Below are 27,066 nucleotides of genomic sequence, written 5' to 3' on the forward strand. Positions count from 1 at the left end.
ATGCAGTCAACCCTGTGTGGAGCCACAGGAGAAGGGCAATGTCATCAATAAGTACTTCGGTTTTTACTGTGGAAAAAGACCAGGACTGTAGAACTTAGAGCAGTCAATGGTAATGTCTTGAGAACATTTAGTATTACAGTTGTGGAGGTACTGAAAGTTCTGATGCAGGAGGTAGACAGATTTTCTGGGCCTGATTAGGTATATCTGGGAGAAGCTCGAGAATAAGTAGCAGGTGCCCTGGCAGAGATGCAGGTCTTTATTAAGTACAGGTGAGATGCCAGAAGACTGGAAGGTGGCAAACGTTATGCCTCTACTCAAGAAGGGCTGCAGGGAAAAGCCTGGAAACTACAGGCCAGTGAGACTAACATTCTGAAGAGCTCAAGCCCGAAACATTAGTGATGTATTTTTACATTTGCTATATAAAGCTGCTTGACCTGCTGAGTTTCTCCAGCTTCGTGTTTTCACTAGACTAAAATCTGCGTTTGTTAAAAGACTAGAAAACATTCTGAGGGAGAAGATATACCTGCATTTGTACAGACAAGAAGTTATTAGGTAAAGTCAGCATGGTTTGATAAGTGGGAGGTCATGTCTCACAAATCTGATTTGAGTATTTTTGAAGAAGTAAATCTTTTTAGTTATCGGCCATAGTTGCAGATGGATTTGAAAATGGCATTTGATAAGGTTCCACACAATAGGCTGCTCTAGCAGGTTACATTGCATGGGATCCAAAGAGAGAGCAAAATGAATAAAATTGGCTTCATGCAGGTAATGGTGGAAGGTTGTTTTTCAGATTAGAGGCCTGTGACCAGTAGTGTACCACAGGGTTTGATGCTGGGCCCATTGCTGTTCGTCATCTATATCAGTCATTTAGCTCAAAACATTCTTGGTACGATGAGCAAGTTTGCAAATGAGTCTGAAGTGTCTGGTACTGTAGATAGAAAAGATAGTTGCCAAGATTGCAGTACAATCTTGATCATTTGGGCAGGAGGGCAGAGAAATGGTTGATGGAATTTAATACTGGGAAGTATGAGGTTTTGCATTTTGACATGGCACAGTAAATGATAGGGACCTAGGGAGTGTTGTAGGACAGAGGGATCTAAGAATACAAGTACAATTTTAAGTAAATCATGTATATTTTATTTTAATGTATTATTACATTACACTAGAAATATCCTTGATCTTTAAAAGGAGAGAAAACTAATGTTCAAAAGCCATATACACTTCATCTATAGGGAAGGTTTGGAGCGACGTGGGGTTGAATGTAGGCAAATGGGATTAGCTTGGTCAGAATGGACAAATTGGGCTGAAGAGCCAGCCTTCTTGCTGTAGAACGCAAGGACTAAATTCCAAAAATATGTTCAACTTTATCATCAAATTGAGGCTCAAGATCATGTCACTGTGTGAGCTTCAATTAAGTCACACAGGAGAGCTCAACTAGTAAAAGCAAACCCCTGGAGTTAATAGCTCAGTGCTTCTGTGAGTGAGATATTTCACTTTTAATCTACCCTCTGTGCAATCATCCAAAGCAAATTGTCAATTTGTGGTCAGCTACAAAGAAATGTTAAACGCAATGAAAAATACTTGCATCAGAACTTTAATTTCATTATTTTAACCAAATGCACAAAATATGACATTTCCTCTGCAGATGCTCACATTGGAATTACACCATACACTTAACCACATGGCAGGCACAGCTTTATATAATCCAAGGTCATTTTGAATTTTTTTTCTCTCATCTAGGAGAATCTTTTTGCTCACTAAAGGTCCTAGCTATGCACAGATTAAAACTTTCTGCCAACCAGAAAGATTCCATGTTTAAATTTCTTCAATCCAGCTGGGAATAGTCCCATAATCACTGGACCAAAGAATGGTCTGCTTTGTCGTCACAACAGAGTTCAGAATATACAAAAATGTGCAAATTTCACTTGAGGAGGGCCAATTAAGCAGGTGTTCTGGGAAAATAGTGCATCGTACAAGTTTCAAAACCATAACCTTGGTGTTAGCATACTGGATAAATATTAAAGTTGCACTTTTACTAATTTTGATTTTATTTTGCCAACATGGGTCTCTATTTGACTTCAAATTTACAGAATACTTAAATACAAAACAATCCTCAGCAAAAAAAAAAAACTATTGAGATAGACTTCTAAGGATTTCATTGTCCAGACTTTTAGAATAATCTACACATATTCCGAAACAAAGGTTTGCTCATTTTGGCATGGATCAAGAATTGAATTCATTATACAAAACTTGCCCTCACAAACCCACTGTGGAAAAAATAAAAATCCAACTTCCCCTTATGAAAACAATTTGCACTCAAGTGAAAGTTTGCTATGAATAGCATCCTGCCCTAACTAAACAGTGAGCCCCTGGTAACTGAAGAGTCCTCTTTACTCAAAGCTGTTTCAGGCCATGAACAAGGACTGTCACGTGCAGCTGAAAGCACAATGACATAAATGAATTCGCAGCAGGAAACCAATGAGCAATGAGGCCAAGTTCATGTGCCAGATGTATTGCTACTTTTGATCTCCAAATAGGCATTAAACTACATAGCTGTGCTGTCTAATTCCTATAAAATCTATCACTAGTCAAGTACATTCAATGGCTTAAATTAGAAGCATTTTCCATGCTTTCAGTGATATTTATGAAGGCCCTGTGAACATAAAGGATGCATTATTCTTGACAATGATATGAATAACAATTCTACACATTACATTTCTTCTTTGGCATTCCCTCAGCATAGACAGTGACTTTCTTCCAGTGCTGTTTTGGGAATTTGAGGTCACCATTGAAGCCGATATGGGAACTGCATACCATTGTACAGATAAAGCTGAAGGTGGCCGTGAAGCAGCATACTCTGTATACTCGCAATGCATAGGCAAGGTTCTTAATACCATCCCAAATGCTTTTTCTACTCCTTGAGCAGTTGTCTGTGGTTCTCCAATCATTGTGGGTATGTGACACTTTGTCAAGTAACCTGCGTACGTTCTCGAATCTTCTTTGTCTAATATCCTCCCACAAGAGCTCTGAATAGAGCATTTTGTTTTGGTGTCTGATGTCAATGAGAGTGACATGGCCTGTCCAATATCACAGACTGCAAATAAATGGGACCCAACAGAGAGAACATTTCTCTGGGAGAGGATACTGGTGTCTATTTGTTTTCCTTTCAGTGAATATGGGGGATTTTTGGAGACAGCATTTGTGGAATTACACAATTTACAAAACTCTATTGATGACAGGACATGATTTGTGCTTTTGTCCACAAGAAATGTATTAATGGGTCTACTTCAATGAAGACAGACAACAAACAGCAAACATTGTTTAGCTGGCAGTATTTATTTGAACATTAATCTCTTGCCCACCTTCCCTTCAAAATTAAGATGTGCTATTGCTGCTATAACATGCAAAGAAATCAAACCTTGCCAAAGCCCTCAAACAAAATGATCCTTTCAGTATTTATCAATTTAATCTCCTTAGAGGTGAGAAAATAAACTCTGAAGAGTTCTTTCAATCAGGACTTGCATAGGAAATGGTAGAGGCCTGAAGAGTTTTGAGGTGGGACACAGGTTCTTAAATCCATGAAAGTGGTGTCACACATGGTGAAAGCAGCACTTGGCACAATTGCCTTCATTGGTCAGGGCATTGAGTACATGAGCTGGGACATCTTGTTACAACTGTGCAAGATGTTAGTGAGACCACACTTGGAATATTGTGTTTTGATTAATTCACCCACCTATAGGAAAGATGTCTTCAGCTGGAAAAGATGCAGAAAAGATTCAGAAGAATGCTACCAGCACTAGTGGGCTTGAATTACAAGGCTGGGGCTTTATTCCCTGGAACATAGGAGGAACCTTGCAAAGATATAAAAAAATCATAAGGGGTATCAATAAGAAAAATAGTCAGTCATTTCTCAGGGTAGGGGAATCTAACACTAGAGCACATCCATTTCAAGGGAGGAGAAGAACATAAAAAGGCACACAAGGGACACCTTTATCACAGAGGGGAGTCGGTATGTGTAACCGGCTGTCAGCAGAACCTGTAAAGCAGGCACAATTATGATGTTTGACATTTAGACAGGAATGGGGACAGAATAAGGTTAGAGACATGGGCCAAATGCAGACAAATAGGACTAGCTGAGGTAGACAACCAAATCAGTATTGACATTCTGGGCCAAAAGCTCTGTTACGACATGTCACTAATCACAAACAAGTCTACAAAAGTAAATGTGAAACCATATATTGAATTAAAAGATTTTCAAATAGAAAATTTTACATAGAAAACAATAGGACAAATGTGTGACTTGTTTCATTGATTAATTGCTGCTCAATACATCTGCAAAGGTTGGCATAAATATTTCATAATGTTTTCTATGTACAATCAAGCTTCAATTTTTTGTTTGCGTTCCATATTCAAATTATGGTCATCATTCAAGTGCATGTTTCTATTTTATGTTTTCTGAATACAATTGGGTACATCAATGCTTTCGGTGGAATTTTTAAAAAAAGCTTCAATTTATGGTAGACTACTTGCACCCTATTTTATAGCTTTACATTCCACTGTGGCAATAATTTCCAGTTCCAAATAAGCTCTTTAAATGAAGTTACTGCTTAACCAGTACATTTTATTTTATTGTTATTGTCCAGTTTAAGAAATCAATTAACAAAAAACAGTTTGTGTGCTTCAGATCCATAATTTTTCATTTTATAGTTAATGACCTGAAACTACATTTTTCTCCCTCCTGCATTCTTGTTTCAGATTTCCAGCATCTGCTGTATTTTCCATTCTGATCAAAGTACCTCAATACAAACTGATAATTAATTAATCCTGACACATTATACATGACCAGAGATAAAATGTCCTGCACTCTTCTTGGGAAGACATCTTGAAAGGATTTCATGAACTCATCCTAAAGGATTTTGCTAAATTGATTTGTACAATTCATAAAATTGCATGTGCCCAGGATATTAGCATGATCTTTCGAATAAGCTTTCATTATTTATTGACGTACATTATGCAAAAGGGACAGCTAATTATCCCTGACCTCCCCTAAACTTTCCTCTCCTCACCTTATACCAATGTCCTCTGGTGTTTGCTATCGTCACTCCACATTGAGCAGCTATAGACCATTTTAGACAGCAGTAGAAGTTAACCAGTCTGGTGGGTCTGGGTCACAGGATTTATCCACCTTGAAGCCTCCTGAGATAGCTAATGTGCTCCGTTTCAGAGATTGAGACAAAAGAAGTTTAGAACAATATTCTTCTCCAAAGGACATGTTGGTGTGGGAATAGTATGTGGAATCCATCAAAACTACAAATGAGTAGTCACCAAGAGTCCCTGATATTGCAGCAGGCACAGCAAAGATGCTCAATGAAACAACCTTCCATTCTTCATTCAGTCTAACGTAGAGGAGCCTAAACCAAGGCTACCCATAAATTGGAGAAACACCATCTAATAGGACAGCAGCACGGTTAGTGCAGCTCTGTTACAGTGCCAGCAATTGGGGCCGGGGTTAGAATCCTACGCTGTCTGAAAGGAGTTTGTACATTCTCCCGGTGTCTGTGTGGCATTTCCCTGGGGTTCTGGTTTCCTCCCACTGTTCAAAATGTATCACGGGGTTGTAGGTCAATTGGGCTGCATGGGCTTGTGGGCCAAAAGGGCCTGTTAATGTGCTGTATGTCTAAATAATCTCCAGTCAGACAGCATTAATATCGACCTACAGTTTCTGCTAAACCCCTCGTTCCTTATATCGGTCTCCTTTTCTCCAGCTCCCCAGTTCCTTCCCTCTCCATTCAGAGAGCTACGCCCATCCCCATCAATTTTTTTTTATCTTCCACCCTCCCACCTTTATCCACCCCTTGCTCCTTCCTCCCTCCTCCCCCCAACCTTTCTATTCAGACATCTTCCTGCATTTTGCACATACCCAAAACATGAGTTACTTTCTAAATATGCTGTGTGACCCATTACTTCAGAGTGGTAGCCAAACCGTGGTTCTTGGGTAATGTCCGGCTTGTGGAAATATGTTGGCTGGAGGATATGCCAGTGCTCCTGAAGCCTCCTGGGTCACTCCAAATCCCTGCAGCCAGACTAGGGGGTCCCGGGATGGTCACAGCCCAGGCTGTGTGACATGGAGAGGAAAAAAGGAATGGAGGAACGGCCCCTGCAGAGAAGTAGAGCAAACAGCACATGCCGGAGTCAGGTTTTTCCTTGCTTGGGCCAGGCCACAATACAGCACAGCAATGTGAATATGCAGTAGGAAGGGCTGGCAAAGCTGATGGTCCTTTGTAGGAAACAGTGGTAGAGATCAGGAAGGTAAGGCTGGGCCAGGAGTGCCCTGATGAGGCAAGTTTTCTGACCAGGCACTGTTGTTGGGGGGGGGGGGGGGGGGGGGGGGGGGGGGGTGGGTGGGTGAGACAAGATGACAGAGATAGGTAGGGGCAGTTCGAGGGGGTCCTCAATGAAGGCCTCATCCAAATGCCAAGCCAGGACAGAGCTGGACTGGCAGCAGAAGTGAAGGTCCTGTCAGTGGCCACAGGCAAACCCTGGCCCCACCAGATGGAGAGTCAACATCAGGCAGCACAAAGGTTAGATCGGTCCATTCCCCAACCTCTGCTCCCAGCAGCCACTCCCCATCTCATGGTGACTGGGAAGAGGGGAGCAGAGGGTGGGATGGGGAGGAGCAGAGCTGTGGGCCCCTTGGCCTCACCTTGCCACAGGAGGCAGCTTTACATCGGGTCACTTCCCACATAGTGTGCTTGGCTGTGGACGCTACAATGGTGCAGGGATTTGCAGAGACCAGTGGCCTCAACATTTCCGATGAGAACGCATCAGAAACAGGAGCAGGAGCTATCCATCCATCCCGCAGAGCCTGTCATCACATTCCGTGAGATCATAGCTGACCTGGCCATGGACCCAGCTCCGGTTTTCCCCCCATAACCCTTAATTCCCCTAGGATGCAAAAAAATCTTACTGTACCTTAAATACATTTAATGAGGCAGTTTCCACAGAAAATTCTTAGGATTTTGAAAATATTTGGTGTGTATATGTATACTTTTTGATTATTGAAACTAATACAAATGAGCAGTTTAAAAACTAAATACATGAAAAAAATATAATGTATATGTATTTCTTAATATTTCTATAAAATTTTGTAACAAAATATGTATGCTAGAGTAAAAAGATGCAATATTTGTTTCATGTCTTGGGGCTCTCAAACATCTGAAGTTTATCTATCACATGTAGCTCTTGCTTTAAGCAAGTTTGGCCATCCCTGCATTATATCAATCATTTCTTCTTTGGCTTGGCTTCGCGGACGAAGATTTATGGAGGGGGTAAAAAGTCCACGTCAGCTGCAGGCTCGTTTGTGGCTGACAAGTCCGATGCGGGACAGGCAGACACGATTGCAGCGGTTGCAAGGGAAAATTTGTTGGTTGGGGTTAGGTGTTGGGTTTTTCCTCCTTTGCCTTTTGTCAGTGAGGTGGGCTCTGCGGTCTTCTTCAAAGGAGGTTGCTGCCCGCCAAACTGTGAGGCGCCAAGATGCACGGTTTGAGGCGTTATCAGCCCACTGGCGGTGGTCAATGTGGCAGGCACCAAGAGATTTCTTTAGGCAGTCCTTGTATCTTTTCTTTGGTGCACCTCTGTCACGGTGGCCAGTGGAGAGCTCGCCATATAACACGATCTTGGGAAGGCGATGGTCCTCCATTCTGGAGACGTGACCCATCCAGCGCAGATGGATCTTCAGCAGCGTGGACTCGATGCTGTCGACCTCTGCCATCTCGAGTACTTCGACGTTAGGGGTGTAAGCGCTCCAATGGATGTTGAGGATGGAGCGGAGACAACGCTGGTGGAAGCGTTCTAGGAGCCGTAGGTGGTGCCGGTAGAGGACCCATGATTCGGAGCCGAACAGGAGTGTGGGTATGACAACGGCTCTGTATACGCTTATCTTTGTGAGGTTTTTCAGTTGGTTGTTTTTCCAGACTCTTGTGTAGTCTTCCAAAGGCGCTATTTGCCTTGGCGAGTCTGTTGTCTATCTCATTGTCGATCCTTGCATCTGATGAAATGGTGCAGCCGAGATAGGTAAACTGGTTGACCGTTTTGAGTTTTGTGTGCCCGATGGAGATGTGGGGGGGGCTGGTAGTCATGGTGGGGAGCTGGCTGATGGAGGACCTCAGTTTTCTTCAGGCTGACTTCCAGGCCAAACATTTTGGCAGTTTCCGCAAAGCAGGAAACTTCTTCGCTAGGATTCTACTAAATAGAATAATACCTAGTGTCGCCGAGAATATTCTCCCAGAATCACAGTGCGGCTTTCGCGCAAACAGAGGAACCACTGACATGGTCTTTGCCCTCAGACAGCTCCAAGAAAAGTGCAGAGAACAAAACAAAGGACTCTACATCACCTTTGTTGACCTCACCAAAGCCTTCGACACCATGAGCAGGAAAGGGCTTTGGCAAATACTAGAGCGCATCGGATGTCCCCCAAAGTTCCTCAACATGATTATCCAACTGCACGAAAACCAACAAGGTCGGGTCAGATACAGCAATGAGCTCTCTGAACCCTTCTCCATTAACAATGGCGTGAAGCAAGGCTGTGTTCTCGCACCAACCCTCTTTTCAATCTTCTTCAGCATGATGCTGAACCAAGCCATGAAAGACCCCAACAATGAAGACGCTGTGTACATCCGGTACCGCACGGATGGCAGTCTCTTCAATCTGAGGTGCCTGCAAGCTCACACCAAGACACAAGAGAAACTTGTCCGTGAACTACTCTTTGCAGATATCAATCATACACAATCACTAATCTACCATGCTGGTGTGTTTGATGGAACTTGTATCTCATTTCCAGTGAAAGGGGGAACAACTTAATTCCCAATAAACATGCATCCTTCTGTCGGATGACTTTTTAAAAAATGTCTGAGCCTAAAGCACTCAGCAACACAAGGACAGCTTTTTCCCCACTGCCTTCAAATTAACCAAAGACACTGCCTTACTTTTCATGCAGTATTATTATTTTATTTCATATAGTAAAGTCATAAGATGGATGCAATACGTACATTTGCACTATGACGCCGTCACAAAACACCGAATTTCATGACTTGTTCATGACAATAAATCCTGATTCTGATACCTGTCACTCCTACCATAGAAGACATCCACAAGTGAGTGCTTGTCAGCACTCTGTTTTAGCTTGGTTGAATCAATCTGCTATCGCTTAGTAGTTTGCAACTTCAATGATGAACTTGGGTGGCATTTCAATCAAGTACAGAAGCAATAATGCTCTGCCAGGAATGCTGCCTTTCTAATATTAGTCCTGCGAGTACGAAGGGTCCTTTTTAAAGTATTGACTCTCTTAACATCCTGGCAAATGGATTTCTCTTAAGAACCACCAAAATTAATTATTCAAACAATTTTCTCTAGGACATTAGCATAAATTGACTACTACATTTTATTTCATAAAGGATGTTCAAAAGCAAACCATGAGACAAAAAAGGACTTTGGCGTGCCAAAATGTTTCATTTTTCTATTCGATTTGAGGAAGATTCAACTAAACCAGCATACTCAGGACTTTGGTGGTTCCAGATTTACCATATATTGGATATTACACCTACTTTTATCTCAACGTACAACACTGTATAAAATAGAATTCTAAGTAACATATTTTGTTGCACAGTGATACAAGTTTTTGAGCAAGCCCTGTGAGTTTAAAGGGGTGTGGGAACCAGGGCCTCAATGTGCCAGATAACCAACCACCAGCATTTCCAAATCATTAGATGGCAGATTATTGAAGTTTTTCCAATTTTGTTGAATCATAAATATATAAAGAAAGGAAAATATGATGGTTCTTTCCCCCCCCCCCCCCACCCCATCCCTAAAAAGGATGTTTAAGAAAGTAAATATTTCAGCTAAATACTATGCATAGATTTGGTTCTTATTACAAGAATGGAGGAGGAATTCAACCCATTGTGTCAATATTAATTCTTAGGAGAACAATTCCCTCATTACCATTTGCCCTGGTGATAAATTTTAATTGCCACATCTCAACTCACCTTGGATTTTTACCCACATAATTTCAAGTGGCTATTTAAACAATTAGCATATCTTTAGGGTGTGTGAAAAAAAACTATCATAGAAACTCTCAGTCACAGCAGGAACATCTAAAGTCCATAGAAATAGTACTATAGATCAGGATTAAATCTGGGTCGAAGGCAACACTGAACTGCTGCACCTCCTAGCTGTCTATTTGTTCTCCTCCTATCTTTACTTGTGTTGAAGTAATCCTTAATCTTCCACGCTTTCAACAGAAGTAGACTAGAAGGTGAAAAATAACACCCAATGGTTGTAATGTAATCTAAATGTATAGGCCAATATAACACCTGATTATCATCACACTGGTGACAGAAAGAGCTAGGTAAATTAATTTGCATAACATTATGAGGTATGCTCCTCGACTTCTCTTGCTGAAATGGAATTAGAATGTCACTTCTCCCAACACAGTACAAAATGATTATTCAAAATGATTTCTTGGGCTCTTGTATTGGTGCCAGCAATAAGGACTCCTCACAAAATAACAGGATATTTGGAAGGGAAATTGGTAAGAGTTTGAAGGAGAAAACAAATACAATCCAATGCAAAAGACTCCATGTTGAACACTGGAGTTTGCCTATTCTTTATCTAGGCTCAGGAAAAAATACCTGCTGCCAAATGATTAAAAAGTGGAAAAAAATATTTCATTGCTCAATAATGAGGTTTATCTGAATGACCCATATAAAGAATAGCTTCTGAAGTAGGTTTTACATAGTTCTCACCTTATCAATCAGAAAAGCTTAGCAATTTTCATGAACTCATTAATCCCATTTGTGTACTTGTCCAGTAAGTGCACCCTTAACATTGAATATTTGAAAAAGTTGAAGATTTAGACTTACTATTCCAAAACCAAGATCATTTCTGATGCTGTCTCGTAGACCTCATGAAGGTTGATGACCCAAGGACTGGGTTTAGCCAGTTCCAATACTGCAATCTCGTGAATAATTTCCATTTGGCAGTCTTGACCTTTCCTCATTTTTCTCATAAATTTGGCCGCATACGCCTTCCCCGTAGCCTTTTCAGTGCACTTTTTAACGACTGCAAATTTGCCTCTGTAAGGAACAAAGATTTTTCCACACATAAATAAACAGAGCAAATGTTCAAGGTATAGTTTTAAAAGACTAGTTTCTTAAAGGACTACAAAAAAAAAATACAATTTGATTTTTGGCATCTTTTGCATTTTAAAATAAATTGAATAGGCCACAGAGAAAAAAAAATTAAGAGATATACAGTGGAGAGAGAAAAAAGACGATTTGTACAGAACCTGGGTTAGATTTTAAAATATAATCAAGTTACTAGGTTTTAAAGCATTTATCCATTTTAAAACCTATCCTAAATAGCATATAATGATCTAAAGATCATAGATTATAGCTTGCAGGAACCTGTAATGCAGCCACACAAATGTGAAATTAGTAATCAGGCGTAGGAAGACAAAATTCAAAACAATTTCAGCTGATTAATTGACTTCCCAGTCATAATGCAAAGCTTTTAAATAGTTATTTGGAAGTGAAAAGTGAACACAATTTCCAACAAATGGTAAGGCATTCTTCCTATGGAGAACCAATAATTCACATGAAGTTGCAATTGCTCCAATAAATTTAAAAAAATGCAGATTCTCAGTGATTTTCCTGTAAAGACTACTTTTGTGGGAGAAAATTCCCAAGCAAATCTTGGTCATTCAGGAATGCAAAGCTGCTCCACCCAACTATCCTTCAGAAACACTAAAATGTTGACTGTAAAAATGTACTATACCCCACAACTTTCACAATAAGCACATTTCAAAACGTTCAATCTATCGTCTTTTGGAAGGTGGACCCAAGATTTATTTTGGCACATCTAAACACAATTTAGCTTTTTTTCCCCCCCCCCACTACCTTTCAAAAAAAGTAGTTTCAGAGAACATCTGAATAATTGGATGAATATTTTCTGCACTACTTAAAAGGAGAAATAACTAGGTTTTAAATATATTTTAAAAACATGTTTCATAAGCTGCATTTTCCAAGTTTCAAAAATCATTGGAAGTTTATAATACGAGAGGATTCCCCCTTTTTTCAATAAAGAAGCAATTTTCCATCTTGGAAATTTCTTAAAAGGAAATGGACTACCAGGCTGAACAGCGCTAACATCATAAACTAGGCTTGTTTAGATACTGGTTTGACTTCAATGTCATTTTCTACTGTCAATCATGAGGACCGTAACTAAACGGCCTTGAGAGCAGAGTCCCTGAAATGGTACAATAGTCTTTTCACCAGTGCAGAAATATGGCTGGCATAAAAAAGTATGTTGTCAGAAAGCCAGGGATCCAACAATTCATTTCAGCCTGAATGGTTCAAATGGACCTCCTGTGAAAAAAGAAAATAAAATCTGTGAAATGTCTGAGAGTATACACAGATCTCCCAAGGCACTGTTTGGTGTTGGTAAATGTTTACTATAATGTGACCAAATGTCATTTATTTAACAAAAATTTAAAAGCAGAGTTTGAGAATTGAGATCCCCAAGCACCAATTTAAATAAAAACTGCTGCTCAGTTAACCTGCTAAATGCTTCATGCATTTTTCGTTCCTCTTCTTTGAGATATAAATTGGACAAGAGGTTCAACACCACTGTGGTGGTCACAAAAAAAAAATCACAAAAATATAAAAAGGAGACAATTTGACAGCACAGTTGGTGTAGTGGTTAGCGTGACACCAGCGATCAGGACCGTACCAGGGTTCAAATTCTGCGGAGTCTGTAAGGAGTTTGCATGTTCTCCCTGTGTCTGCGTGGGTTTTCTTTGGGGGTTCCAGTTTCCTCCCACTGTTCAAAAATGTATTGAGGGGTGTAGGTTAATTGGGGGTAAAATTGGGCAGCATGGACTCATGGGCTGAAATAGCCTGTAACCGTGCTGTAGGTCTAAATTAAAATAAACAACACATCCGCAACATCCATTTGAAATCTACCCGATTGATCACACTGCTCTTTCCTCTTCATCATATAAACTTATTCCTTCTATCATGTTAGACAGCGCAACTAAATCCCACTGCATAACAAAAAAGAAAAGTTACCAAATCACTGTGTACTTAACTTCCTTAAACTGGAGTTCTTTGGTCAACAATAATAAGAATAAAAAAGGTCATTTGTAATTTAACAGAGGCCTTCATGCCTCCAAGCACTTCAATTTAATTTCCCTTTAACCTCTCTGCTCTAAAGAGAGAGCAAGCCAAGCAATTCAGTATCCCACATGATAGAAATGTTTGAAAACTTGTGAAATCCTGGAGCTTAATTTCAATTTGGGTACATTGCTCAGAGCAAACTTCCTGTGGTTTGTCAGCACAGTGGGAAAGGGAACCCAGGGCTCAGTACAAAAATGTTTAGGCTCATTATTTTTTTTTTTGGCATTTCTTTAGGAGTACGGGTATAAAGAGACAAGATCACAGCTTTGGGAGAGGAAACACCAAACACTGATTCCCAGCATGAATGCAATTTTACTTCAAAGTGCATTTCCAACATTACCCACTTCAAGATTCCATGCTTACACTTGTAGCACAAGTGTCACAACAATGACACAAACTAATTTATTCCTTCCATCATGTTGGACACCACAACTGAACCCATTGCATTAAAAAAAAACCTCGAACAAATGTATATATTTGAATGCAAAACCAAAAATTGTTAACTAGGGACAGAATTAATGAATGCTGAGCAATGCTTGGCTAAATTTCCCTTGAAGCCTTCTCCCAAACCCACTGAAAATTAAATAATGCTCTTGTATATTCAACCCAAATTGTGTTTTTTTATTTAAATCTCATTAAAATTGAGGGCAGAATAAGAATTACAACCAACATTCGATATACATCACAAGTCTTCCTGACTATATTTTGGGAAAATACATTATGCAGTTTCCATGAGAAATCACTTAAAAAGCACAAACTGTGATTCTATGAAGAACAAGAATATGTTATAGTTACATACATAGCATGGGAACAAATCCTTGAATCCACTGACTCTGTGCCACCTTTAACACCCAGTAACACATCACAAATTCAAATTTTCCCACATTCCATCAACTCTCTTCAGATTCTACTGCATGTGGAGTGAGTAGTCCACTCTACTTGAAGAGCGTTTTCATTACCCGTGCGCACTTTCACAAACAATTTTGCATTAAAATTAAAACCATATCAACCAACACTAATAAATCTTCCCTTTATCCTTCCCCCCACCCCTCCCCACATTTGAAAAGACATCCACGGGAATTTACACACATTTTCTTTGCCAAGCTATTATCTTGCTGACTTTTCATAGTAGAAGCATTTATAAAATTACAACACAAAAACAAGCCCTTCAGCTCATCTAGTCTGTGCAAAACTAATTTTCCACCTAGTTCCATCAACCTGCATCTGGCCCATAGTCCTCTACATCCATGTATCTAAATTTCTATTAAATATTGAAGCCAAACCTGCATCAACCACCTCTGCTGGCTGCTCCTTCCACACTCTCACCACTCTCCAAGTGAAGAAGTTCCCCCTTATGTTCCCCTTAAACATCTTACCTTTCACTCTTAACCCATATCTTGTCATTCTTGTCTCACCTAATATCAGTGGAAAAAGCCAGTTTGCATTTATAATCCCTCAATGTTGTGCACCTCTATCAAATCTCCCCTCATTCTTCAATGCTCCTGGGAATAAAGTTCTAACCTATCCAACCTTACCCTCCAACTCAGCTCCTCAAGTCCCAGAAACATCCTTGTAATTTTTTTTCCATTCTTTCAATCTTTTTGACATCTTTTCTGTAGGTAAGTGACCAAAACTGTATAATATTCCAAATGTGACCTCATCCCAACTCCCATGTCAGTACTTTGATATATGAAGACCAATGTCCCAAAAGCGCTCTTTACCACTCTATCTACTTGTGACCTTTACTTTCAGGGAATATGAACTCTATTCTCAGATCCCTCTACTCTGTCGCATTCCACAGTACTCTATTGTTTACAGTTTAAATTGTACCCTAGTTTGTCCTCCCAATGAACAATACCTCACTTCTCCACATTAAAATCCATCTGCCATTTTAAAGCAGGTCCAGACTCCTCTGCAAGTTGTCCACTATACCCTGTTATGGGCCCAAAACCTAGCAGCAATAGAAATTCACCAAGACAAATAGTTACTTAACAAAAGTCATTTTTAATTTTCTTTAAACATAACAGGATCAAACTTTAACTTATTACTATTAACTTAACCTCCTAATTCTAAGTGCAAGTGTATGTAATGTGTATAAATTTAGAAAAGTTCTTCACTCCTCACTCCTCCAAGTTCACCAGTATCAGGCAATTCTTATACTGTGCACAGAATTTAACATTTATGAATTTTCACCAAGCTCTGGTGCTTAAAGGTAATTGGTTACCATTCAGGAAGATTCTTGTTGGTTTCAGAGAGGGATTTGTTGCTGGACACACACAAACTGATTACCTCCAATCAGCCACTTCAGTGTCTTGCCGAAGAAACTTGGCCCATCAGGGTTTTCAAAATGATATCCTCTTCTTCTACAGGTCACCACAGAGTTCCTTTTGTTTCTCTTATTTCAGGTGAAACACTCTAGCCAGTCATTTCCTTTTGTATGGACCACAAGGGTTTTCAACAGGCTGAACTCAGAACTCACAACCTGTCTTCAAAATGGAGTTTCAACAAGCTGCCAGCTTATCATGACTGCAGAAACCAGTTTTCTCTCTCTCTTCAAGAAAGCCAGTTTGGTCTCTTTTCTCTCTCTGCTTGCAAAACCACATGACCTTCTTATAACTGCAAACTGCAACCAGACAGATTGAAGCACCGGACCCAAACTTCTGAGCCCGCTCATCTGTTTCTTTCAAAACAATAACCCATTACTCCACAGAATCAGTCCAATTAACACCTACTTGTGAAGTCTCTGAGCTTGGGTTCTTCTATTTGCACCTCCTTGTGAAAACCTTCAGCAAAGCAGTTTCCATTGTCTTTACAAATGCACTGGGCCTGGACTGTCTGGTTTGAAAAGGGCTCTTGCATTTTAAATGAGATCTGTTTTGTGAAATATTTGTGTTTATTTGTGACCTAAACTACTCCCACAATCTATCTCCTTCAAAAACATATCTCTATACAATACAAAATATGATATAATCCATCACAACCCCAATTTTAAAGCCATGTGATTTGCTGATCCAATTTACCACATAATTATCCAGATCATTGATATATGACAAACAATTCTCAGTCAAAAGTCTCAGGCCTGCAGTCGGATAGGCAATCATCTGCCACCACCCTCTAGCCTCTCCCACAATGCCAATGTCTAATTCAATTTACTACCTCATCTAGCTTCTAATCTTCATCACATTTTCCACATACATACATTAATCTATCTCTTTACTTATTTTAAAGCTAGGGGTTGCATTATATTTTTTATTACTGGAAACCTAACAGCACGTGCTTAAAACTGCAAAATGTATTTCCTATAATCCTGTAATGTATAGGCTGTGTCAGGCTCCTGAGTTGATGCTACCTTTCACAAATCTTGTCTTACTGCTTGGATGTTTGCTTGGACTCAGTGGGGAAGATGCCATCTCTGAACTAGGAGCCAATTCAAACTTGAAATTTATATCAAATGCAAATCTTGTTTCATTTCTGAGAAAGGATCATCAACTTAAAACACAGATGCTGCCTGACTAGCTGAGTTCTTCCAGTATTTCTGGTTTGTTTCATTTTCCAGCATCTGTTGTTGAATTTGTTTACCATTTCTCACAATAAAGTTGGATGGAAAAGGCTGATCTGAACCAACTATGGGGCTGCAGGAAGAACAAGGGATCACTGTGTCTATAGAAGGTATTATTTAATATTATGCTACAGTAAAAAGAGCAGCATCGACTGTGGTGAAACCACTTCTGTATGGAAATACTTTAACCTTGTATGTTTGACCCTGCTCTCACTGACCTGCTCGTGACTCCTTCCCTTTATTCCCCATAAAGGCTGTCATGCCACAACCCGGTCCCCAGTTCGAGTCCAGGCCAGTGTGAGCCAGCAACTCAAGAGATGCTGTCCACCTCTGCTTCAGTTCCAGTCCTTCAGTCATCGATCGTGCGTCAGACATTTCAAAACAGATACCAAGTAAAAGAATCACCTTGGACTACTGTAATGAAAAGTTGAGGACAGCAAGAACAACTCAATGCTGACATTCCCCATGCACCTTGTAATCCCATCACATGACCAATACAGGTACTTCAAAACTATGGAAGACCTTTTGCTCTCTTTGCCCACCTCAATTGTGCAGCAAATCTCCACCCCCTGTAGAAAAGGAGGCATTTCAACTGGACAAAAGTCATGCTACTGCTGCTTCTGGCTGGACAGAAAATTCACTGTGGACTGGTTCTTGTGTCTATTATAAAGAGCGGCTTATAAGCACTAACTCTAGCTGCCAGGATGATGTGGTAAACCACTGGTTGTATATTTAACTGTCTGGGCACACTCATTGGCTAACTGTATCTGTGACTCCTCCCACAGACGACTGAATAAAGGTGACTGTTCCACAGCCCCATCTCCAGTTCAGGAAAGTCCACCTGCATGGACGCAACTCCATTCTTTTGTTGAAACAAGCTATCAGTTTCACATAACTTTCAGCCTTTTGGAGTTATTGATGGTGCATCGGAAGAGTCTGACAGGTGAAGAAGTGAGCCAATACCACAGCTGAACTTTCTAGACTCCTTACCCCCTGCAGATGCAGAGCATATTTCTTGGGCAGTGTGCTATCATATGCATGAAGAGGATGTGTGGCACCTTAGTCATGCTAATTGTATTGACAAATATGAGCACTTCTGTCAGGACACTAGACGAGAATGCCACCAACCACCCTTGACATTCAGTCTCTCTACAGTCACTGTGACTGCCGCAGGCAACATTTGCAAAATATACTGCAGCTACTCAAAGGTCTTCTTTTCTTTGTTTGGCTTGGCTTTGCGGACGAAGATTTATGGAGGGGGTAAAATGTCCACGTCAGCTGCAGGCTCGTTTGTGGCTGACAAGTCCGATGCGGGACAGGCAGACACGGTTGCAGCGGTTGCAAGGGAAAATTGGAAGGTTGGGGGTTGGGTGTTGGGTACTGCAGCAACATAACCCAAAGCTGTAATCTCTGGGGGAGGGGGTGCAAAGGCAGCAGACACACCACTTGCATAATCCTCCTCCACTAGCACAGCATTTTTACTTCATTCAATTTCCAGGGTCTCAATAGTGAAACTCCCTACTCATGGTGAGAGTGCAGACCATCACAAGAACGACTGTAGCATTTGTGGTTCACCACCACCTTCTCAATGACAGGTAGGTATGCACAATAAATACCGTCCTTGCCAGTGACCCCATCAACAAAAGACAAATTCTAGGTTACAAATCATCAACAGACAAAGAAACACGTGGCGACGAGAGCTGCATTTATACTGAGAATGATCACTCCTTTCACCTCCACTCCACCCCAATTTATTTCTCTTTTAATAGTGAGCGGATCCAGTGATTCTATAGAAATATGGTGGGAGCAGTAGAGGGCACCAATGTCAATTCAAATTTGAGTGAACAATGAGCTGTTATTTATTGTTACATAAACTTCACAGCACTACAGTGCATGAATATAATCCATTTCAGTATTAAGTTTAATCCCTGCAGGCAAGTCATTAATTCCACTGTCAAACAGAAGAGATTTGATTATTGGCAGCAAATGACAGACAAGAATTAGATACTTTTCACTGACAAAAAAAATACATGGTCCCAAAATGCAGAATTCCCTCATACGAATCAAATCACTTCTTACACTCGCTTACATTGGAACCAATCAGCTATGTGATAACGTGCTGCACCCCAAATTTAATCTGAACATGCATACTTTCAAAAAAAAAATCTAAGTGAATTCTTTTGTGTAACTGCATTGCCAAAAGATGAAGTCATTCTTCCAAACACACACACACCTAGAGACCGAGAAATAAAAACATTTATAATAAAGAAACTTTCATTAGTGAGTTTCAATGACCAAATTACCTGCCCAATAGATGACAATCAACCTTTAGAAGGCTTTTAATTGACTTTCACGTGGAATTAAAAACTGTAGTCTAACAAAGTGGTGTAAATGTTCATACTTCAGCTTTTAAGGATAGCAATTCAGCTTCTGAAATAAAGAAGTTGAATTTTGTTCTAAAATGTGGATACGAAATCAAAATTCTGAACTTAAAACAGTTGATCAGAAATTTTCTATGGGGGGGGGAGGCCAAACCATGGCTCATAAGCTTCATGCAGCTCATGGAGGTATTTTGCCTGTGTAGTGTTAGTGGACTTGGCTTGTGATCGCGGGATTGTGGCGCGTGCAGCTGTGTTGTGGCAGTAGAATTAGCGGAGTGCAAGTGTGATCCAAGCCTCCCGCCCACTAGCTTCTGATGTTCCGACCATTGACTCTCACCTAGTTCCCGGCTGCCCGCCCATTGGTGCTCATGATGTCTCAAATGCGGATATACCATGCGGATATACCGCCCATGCGGTTGTTCATCCGAAGTCCTGACACCTCAAACAACTCAGATACTTACCACAGTCAAAAGTTGTATGTGTGAAATTAATACAAATTAGCAGTTTAAAAACGACATGAATATTATTACATACACATATTTCTTAATATTTATATAACTTTTTATCAAAATGTACATGCAAGAGTAAAAATGTGTATGTAATATGTTTTCATGTCTTGCAGAACTCAAACATCTGACGTTTATCATATATGGCTCTTACACAAGTTTGGCCACAAGTTCTATAGCATAGCAGTGTCATAGTGCAGCATTAAAATTCACACATGATGTGCATCTACAAAAGCTTATACTAAGATTCTAATGAACCAGAGAGTCACGTGATGTGTCCACTTTGCAATAAATATAACCACAGATAATTGGAGGCTGCAGGTACAGTAAAACTCTGGTAATGTTTGGCAATCCCAAAGGTTTGGCTTCTGACTCACCAGACCCAAATTCTACTGCAAACCCTATCCTACCTGCTCACTGGAAAATCTAGTTTAGATGTTGCTATGCAACATTAAAAAACAAATTAGGTATTTGGTATATTCATTGAAGCAATATACAATTCATTGAAGTAATATATAATGGTCTAGAAAATCTGTCTGTGCAAAGTTCTGAGAGTTCCAGATTATCAGGGTTTTTATTGAAATTGATTATTTAAAATTCAAGGAATGGCTTATTCCATAAATCAGAAAAAAAATACACAAAAAATGAAAAAACTCAGTTCAGGCCAGAGTTTCTGCATAATCCTTCATCAGACATCGAACATAACAGGACAGTACTGGCTCTTCAATGTTTGTCCCGACCTATATATTCCTATCAAATAAAATATCAACACCCTTCCTACCTCAATTTTTTTCTTTCATCCATGTGCCTGTCTAAGAGTCTCTTAAAATGTCCCTAATGTTTCAGCCTCCACCACCATCCCTAGCAAGGCATTCCAGGTAACTACAATTCTAAGAACCTGATGTCTCCCCGAAACTTTCCTCCCTTCACTTTGTAGAGATGTCCCCTGGGATTTCCTATTCCAGTCCTGGGAAAAAGATGCTGGCTGTTCATCTTATCTAGGTCTCTCAGAATCGCATAGACCTCTATTAAGTCTCTTCGCTCCAAAGAGAAAAGTCCCTCTCTGCTAACCTTGCCTCACAAGACTTATTTTCTAATCCAGGCAATAAACCTGTTATGGTTAAAGGAAGGGACATTAACAGTTTATTAATTCTACCAGACCTGAATATTTCATATAACCATATAACCACTTACAGCACAGAACAGGCCAGTTCGGCCCTACTAGTCCATGCCGTAGCAAATCCCCACCCTCCTAGTCCCACTGATCAGCACCCGGTCCATATCCCTCTAGTCCCCTCCTCTCCATGTAATGATCCAGTCTTTCCTTAAATGTAACCAATGATCCCGCCTCGACCACGTCTGCCGGAAGCTCATTCCACATCCCCACCACCCTCTGCGTAAAGAAATTTCCCCTCATGCTCCCCTTATAATTTTCCCCCTTCAATCTTAAACCATGTCCTCTAGTTTGAATCTCCCCCTTTCTCAATTGAAAAAGCCTATCCACATTTACTCTGTCTGTCCCTTTTAAAATCTTAAACACCTCTATCAAGTCCCCTCTCAATCTTCTACGCTCCAGAGAAAAAAGCCCCAGTCTGCACAACCTTTCCCTGGAACTCAGACCCTGAAATCCTGTCAACATTCTTGTGAACCTTCTCTGTACTCTCTCTATTTTGTTTATATCTTTCCTATAATTTGGTGACCAAAACTGTACACAGTACTCCAAATTTGGCCTCACCAATGCCTTGTACAATTTCATCATAACCTCCCTACTCTTGAATTCAATACTCCGATTTATGAAGGCCAACATTCCAAATGCCTTCTTCACCACACCATCTACCTGAGTATCATCTTTGAGGGTACTATTTACCATAACTCCTAAATCCCTTTGTTGCTCTGCACTCCTCAATTGTCTACCATTCAATGTATATGACCTATTTAAATTTGCCTTTCCAAAATGTAGCACCTCACATTTCATGGTGTCATAGTTGAAATGTTTAACTCATGATAAACGACTTACTTTTTGATTATACATTGTGCTGAAATACTTGTAAAATATAACATTAATAAAGCAGCTTTATTTACATGTGTTTTTAGTCTGTGTCTTCAAATCATTGGGCAGTGATAATGGCTGAAGAAATATTTACATAGAGTGAATATAAAATTTGGTGAAAAACAGAATGAGAATTTGTTATTTAAATTGCTTCAGTCCCAAGTAAACTCACTCAAAAACTTCGGAACCTAGGACTCTGCATCACCATCTTGGTGGTTACTGATAGTGCACGACACCTCATTAACTGGATCCCAACAGAGCGTGTCAGTGTAGGTGGGTAACATTGTCCTCAATCACACTCAACGTTTGCAGTCCCCCACTATAAACCCTCTACACCAGAGGTGTCAAACTCAAATTCACGGAGGGCCAAAATTAAAAACTTGGACTAAGTCGAGGGCCGAACTAAATATTTATTGAAAAATTTCAACAACATCTGCATGTTTTCTCTTCTTTCAACATATGTAATGTTAAACTTTTTCTTATTAAAATAAATGTTTAATAATAGTTTTGGATAAACTCTTTCCAGAAGCATTAACAAATGAGAAATAAAATATTCAATAAATAATATTTCTCGATAGAGGATTTTCCAAATGTTGCTAGTGTGCTGTCGAATAGTAAAATCTGAGGGCTATTGAGAATGTGGAAGAATAACATGATTCCTGAAACAATCAAATGGGTGACTGATTGTGGGCATGAACTCTAGCAGGGTTATTTGCCATGCCCTTTTTCCATTGGTACAGATATCCTTTGATTTACACACTTTTCAAGTTTTATGCCTAATGAGCTTGTATCCAGGTGCCGGACTATTTTTAACCAGGAATATATTTATCACTGTGACATGAAACTATTGGAAGATCGTTTTATCCTGAGATTAAAGTTCATAATCCTTACTCAGGCCTGTGTGCGGGAGGGCGGGATTTGCAGGCGATCGGGTTGGACAACGACAGTGCGGGGGCATCGGCTCTCGCTGCAGGGCGGCATCTTGGCGGATCAGCGGCCCCGTCACCGTGAGTCGCGGGTCGGCCTGCGGCAGGGAGGGGGAGTGGTCAATGGTCCTGGCGAGGTCAGGCCCCCCCTGAGTTTCTGACGGACCCCCTTAACCTGCTGAGTTTCTCCCGGACCCCCCTTGACCTGCTGAGTTTCTCCCGGACCCCCTCCCCTCGACCTGCTGAGTTTCTCCCGGACCACCTCCCCTCAACCTGCTGAGTTTCTCCCGGACCCCTCCCCCTTGACCTGCTGAGTTTCTCCCGGACCCCCCTTTGACCTGCTGAGTTTCTCCCGGATCCCCCTTTGACCTGCTGAGTTTCTCCCGGACCCCCCTTGACCTGCTGAGTTTCTCCCGGACCCCCTCCCCTCGACCTGCTGAGTTTCTCCCGGATCACCTCCCCTCTGACCTGCTGAGTTTCTCCCGGATCCCCCTTTGACCTGCTGAGTTTCTCCCGGATCCCCCTTTGACCTGCTGAGTTTCTCCCGGATCCCCCTTTGACCTGCTGAGTTTCTCCCGGATCCCCCTTTGACCTGCTGAGTTTCTCCCGGATCCCCCTTGACCTGCTGAGTTTCTCCCGGATCCCCCTTTGACCTGCTGAGTTTCTCCCTTCTGGTGTTTTTACGAGAACCACAGACTTTCGCTCATACATTGATGAGGGGGATGAAGGGCCAAACATTGTCAGGTACCTCTCTGCTGGATAAAGGATACGGTTTAACCCGCCGAGTTTCTCCAGTGTTGGGTTTTCACGAGGTAGAGTCAAAGGGCCGAAGGGCCTGTTTCTGATCTGTAATGTTCTACGGACCCTGCTCTTCTTTCCGTGCCGGTGTCCCAGGACCTTTCCAGGGCAGACTCCGCGCTCAGGACCGCACTGGGATCCTGGTCAACGGTGGAGGAGCAGGTGAACGCGGCTAATCCCGATCCAGCCCACGCCACTCCTGAGATTGGCGGGGGGTTCCACCCTACCTGCCCGACCAGCCTCGCTCTCACATGTACTCCGGGCACCCGCCGCTGGTCCGGTGGGAAGGCGCAGGGCGGCCGGCACCCCCATCGCCCAGCGGGGAGCCCCAATCTTCCCTCCGGTGTACCGACTCCATCCGCAGCTCCGAGAAACGCTGTGCCACTGGGGTTGTGGGCACTGGGAAGTGGCCTTGGCTTCCCCTGACACCGGCCAGGTCGCGCTGCGGTGGGGAGGTGGGCGGGGGGACACGACAGCATGTTTATAAAACCACCCACCACTACTTTTCAAGGTCCAGGACTCACACTCTCTCTCTCTCTCTCTCTCTCTCTACACCTACGAACATACAGCCAAATACCATTCCAACTCTATCTTCAAATTCACCAACCACACCATAGTGAAACACAAAAGTCTACAGATGCTGTAATTGTGGTAAAAACACAAGAATGCTAGCAGAACCAAGCAGGTCTCACTGCGTCCATAGATATATAATGGATGTCTTGGGCCTGAGCCCTTCAAGGAACGAGCAATAAGCAAACAGATGACCGATTTTTTTAAAAAGCTGGGGGAGAAGGGAAGAAAGGTAGGGGAGGAATAAAGGCAACAAACAAAAGATGATAATTGGTCATGGATAGGAGGACAGGAATCACCTTTCTTCTCCTGTGGATGCTATGAGACCTGCTGAGTTCCTCCACCATTCTTGTGTTTTAACCACGCCATAATAGTGGATGTGGAGCTGGCTGATGGAGGACCTCAGTTTTCTTCAGGCTGACTTCCAGGCCAAACATTTTGGCAGTTTCCGCAAAGCAGGACGTCAAGCGCTGAAGAGCTGGCTCTGAATGGGCAACTAAAGCGGCATCATCTGCAAAGAGTAGTTCACGGACAAGTTTCTCTTGTGTCTTGGTGTGAGCTTGCAGGCGCCTCAGATTGAAGAGACTGCCATCCGTGCGGTACCGGATGTAAACAGCGTCTTCATTGTTGGGGTCTTTCATGGCTTGGTTCAGCATCATGCTGAAGAAGATTGAAAAGAGGGTTGGTGCGAGAACACAGCCTTGCTTCACGCCATTGTTAATGGAGAAGGGTTCAGAGAGCTCATTGCTGTATCTGACCCGACCTTGTTGGTTTTCGTGCAGTTGAGGAACTTTGGGGGACATCCGATGCGCTCTAGTATTTGCCAAAGCCCTTTCCTGCTCACGGTGTCGAAGGCTTTGGTGAGGTCAACAAAGGTGATGTAGAGTCCTTTGTTTTGTTCTCTGCACTTTTCTTGGAGCTGTCTGAGGGCAAAGACCATGTCAGTGGTTCCTCTGTTTGCGCGAAAGCCGCACTGTGATTCTGGGAGAATATTCTCGGCGACACTAGGTATTATTCTATTTAGTAGAATCCTAGCGAAGATTTTGCCTGCAATGGAGAGCAACGTGATTCCCCTGTAGTTTGAGCAGTCTGATTTCTCGCCTTTGTTTTTGTACAGGGTGATGATGGTGGCATCACGAAGATCCTGAGGCAGTTTACCTTGGTCCCAACAAAGCTTGAAAAACTCATGCAGTTTGGCATGCAGAGTTTTGCCGCCAGCCTTCCAGACTTCTGGGGGGATTCCATCCATACCTCGCCAAGGCAAATAGCGCCTTTGGAAGACTACACAAAAGAGTCTGGAAAAACAACCAACTGAAAAACCTCACAAAGATAAGCGTATACAGAGCCGTTGTCATACCCACACTCCTGTTCGGCTCCGAATCATGGGTCCTCTACCGGCACCACCTACGGCTCCTAGAACGCTTCCACCAGCGTTGTCTCCGCTCCATCCTCAACATCCATTGGAGCGCTTACACCCCTAACGTCGAAGTACTCGAGATGGCAGAGGTCGACAGCATCAAGTCCACGCTGCTGAAGATCCAGCTGCGCTGGATGGGTCACGTCTCCAGAATGGAGGACCATCGCCTTCCCAAGATCGTATTATATGGCGAGCTCTCCACTGGCCACCGTGACAGAGGTGCACCAAAGAAAAGGTACAAGGACTGCCTAAAGAAATCTCTTGGTGCCTGCCACATTGACCACCGCCAGTGGGCTGATAACGCCTCAAACCGTGCATCTTGGCGCCTCACAGTTTGGCGGGCAGCAACCTCCTTTGAAGAAGACCGCAGAGCCCACCTCACTGACAAAAGGCAAAGGAGGAAAAACCCAACACCCAACCCCAACCAACCAATTTTCCCTTGCAACCGCTGCAATCGTGTCTGCCTGTCCCGCATCGGACTTGTCAGCCACAAACGAGCCTGCAGCTGACGTGGACTTTTTACCCCCTCCATAAATCTTCGTCCGCGAAGCCAAGCCAAAGAAGAAGAATAGTGGATGTGGTAATAAAATAACAAGACTGAATACAGGAAAAAGACTGAAAGTCAAGTGGCATGGTGTCAAGATAACAACCAGTCAGTAAGACTTCCGAAAAGAAGGCAGAGTTCACACCAATTTCCATCAATGGCACTGAAATTGAAAAAGGAGGTAGGTTCAAGTTGTCAGGAATAAGGGTCTCCAATGACCTGACCTGGGATAAACACATCAACACAACTGTCAAGGAAGCACACCAATGCCTATACTTTCTTATAGGATTAAGGAATCTCAGGTCCCTCTATTCTACAGATGCCCCATCAAAAGCATACTTGATTGATGCATCATAGCATGGCAAGGGAGCTGCTTTGCTCAAGATTGGAAGGATTTACAAAAGGTGGCGAATGTAGTTCAGAACATAAGGTAACATCCCTCCACTCCATGATCTCCATCTACATCTCCTGGTGCCTGGGAAAGGCAGCCCACATACTTGAGGATCCATCACACCCCAGACAAACTCTCTTCTCCCATTATGAAGAGATCTTAAAGAGTGTGAAAACACATGCCAACTGCTTAAGGGCAGTTTCTTCCCTGCAGCTATTAGGCTCCTGAAGGAACCCCATAATAGTGCTACCATGCCGTCTTTGCTTGGTTCTTATCGAGCTTTCTTTTCACTGCAACTCTATATCCTGTAATTGTACTCTTACACAGCTGTTGGAATGTTAGAAATAACCTGTTGGACTAGTTGCAGAAAATCCCTCCTCACTATTTTGGATACAATGTGACAAATCAACTTATAAACAAAACTCATCACTCAATGTGAATTAAAAGTTAAATATAGTAGATGTACCATTATGATGTACCACTGAATGTGCATTGGTTTTGGTTTTAATCTAACCTGTTCAAATTTTATGAATCTGAAGAGGGCAGCATGGTTAGAGTAGCGGTTAGTGCAATGCTGTTACAGCAGCAGTGGCTGGGAATTAAATCTGTTGCTGTCTGTAAGGAGTTTGTACGTTCTCCTGGTGTTTGAGTGGATTTCCTCGGGGTAATCTGGTTTTTTCCACTATTCAAAACAT

General features: G+C 41.9%; 1 protein-coding gene across 1 annotated transcript in view; it reads right to left on the reverse strand.

The window, feature by feature from the left end:
- stk17a (serine/threonine kinase 17a) overlaps positions 1-27,066 on the reverse strand; it is a 95,952-nt gene that overhangs the window by 30,540 nt on the left and 38,346 nt on the right. The window contains exon 2 of the mRNA XM_069912744.1: positions 10,917-11,129. Within this exon, the coding sequence (XP_069768845.1) occupies positions 10,917-11,129 (213 nt within the window). The remainder of the gene's footprint in view (positions 1-10,916; positions 11,130-27,066) is intronic.

The sequence above is a fragment of the Narcine bancroftii genome, chromosome 1, assembly GCF_036971445.1.
Source record: "Narcine bancroftii isolate sNarBan1 chromosome 1, sNarBan1.hap1, whole genome shotgun sequence".
NCBI lineage: Eukaryota > Metazoa > Chordata > Chondrichthyes > Torpediniformes > Narcinidae > Narcine > Narcine bancroftii.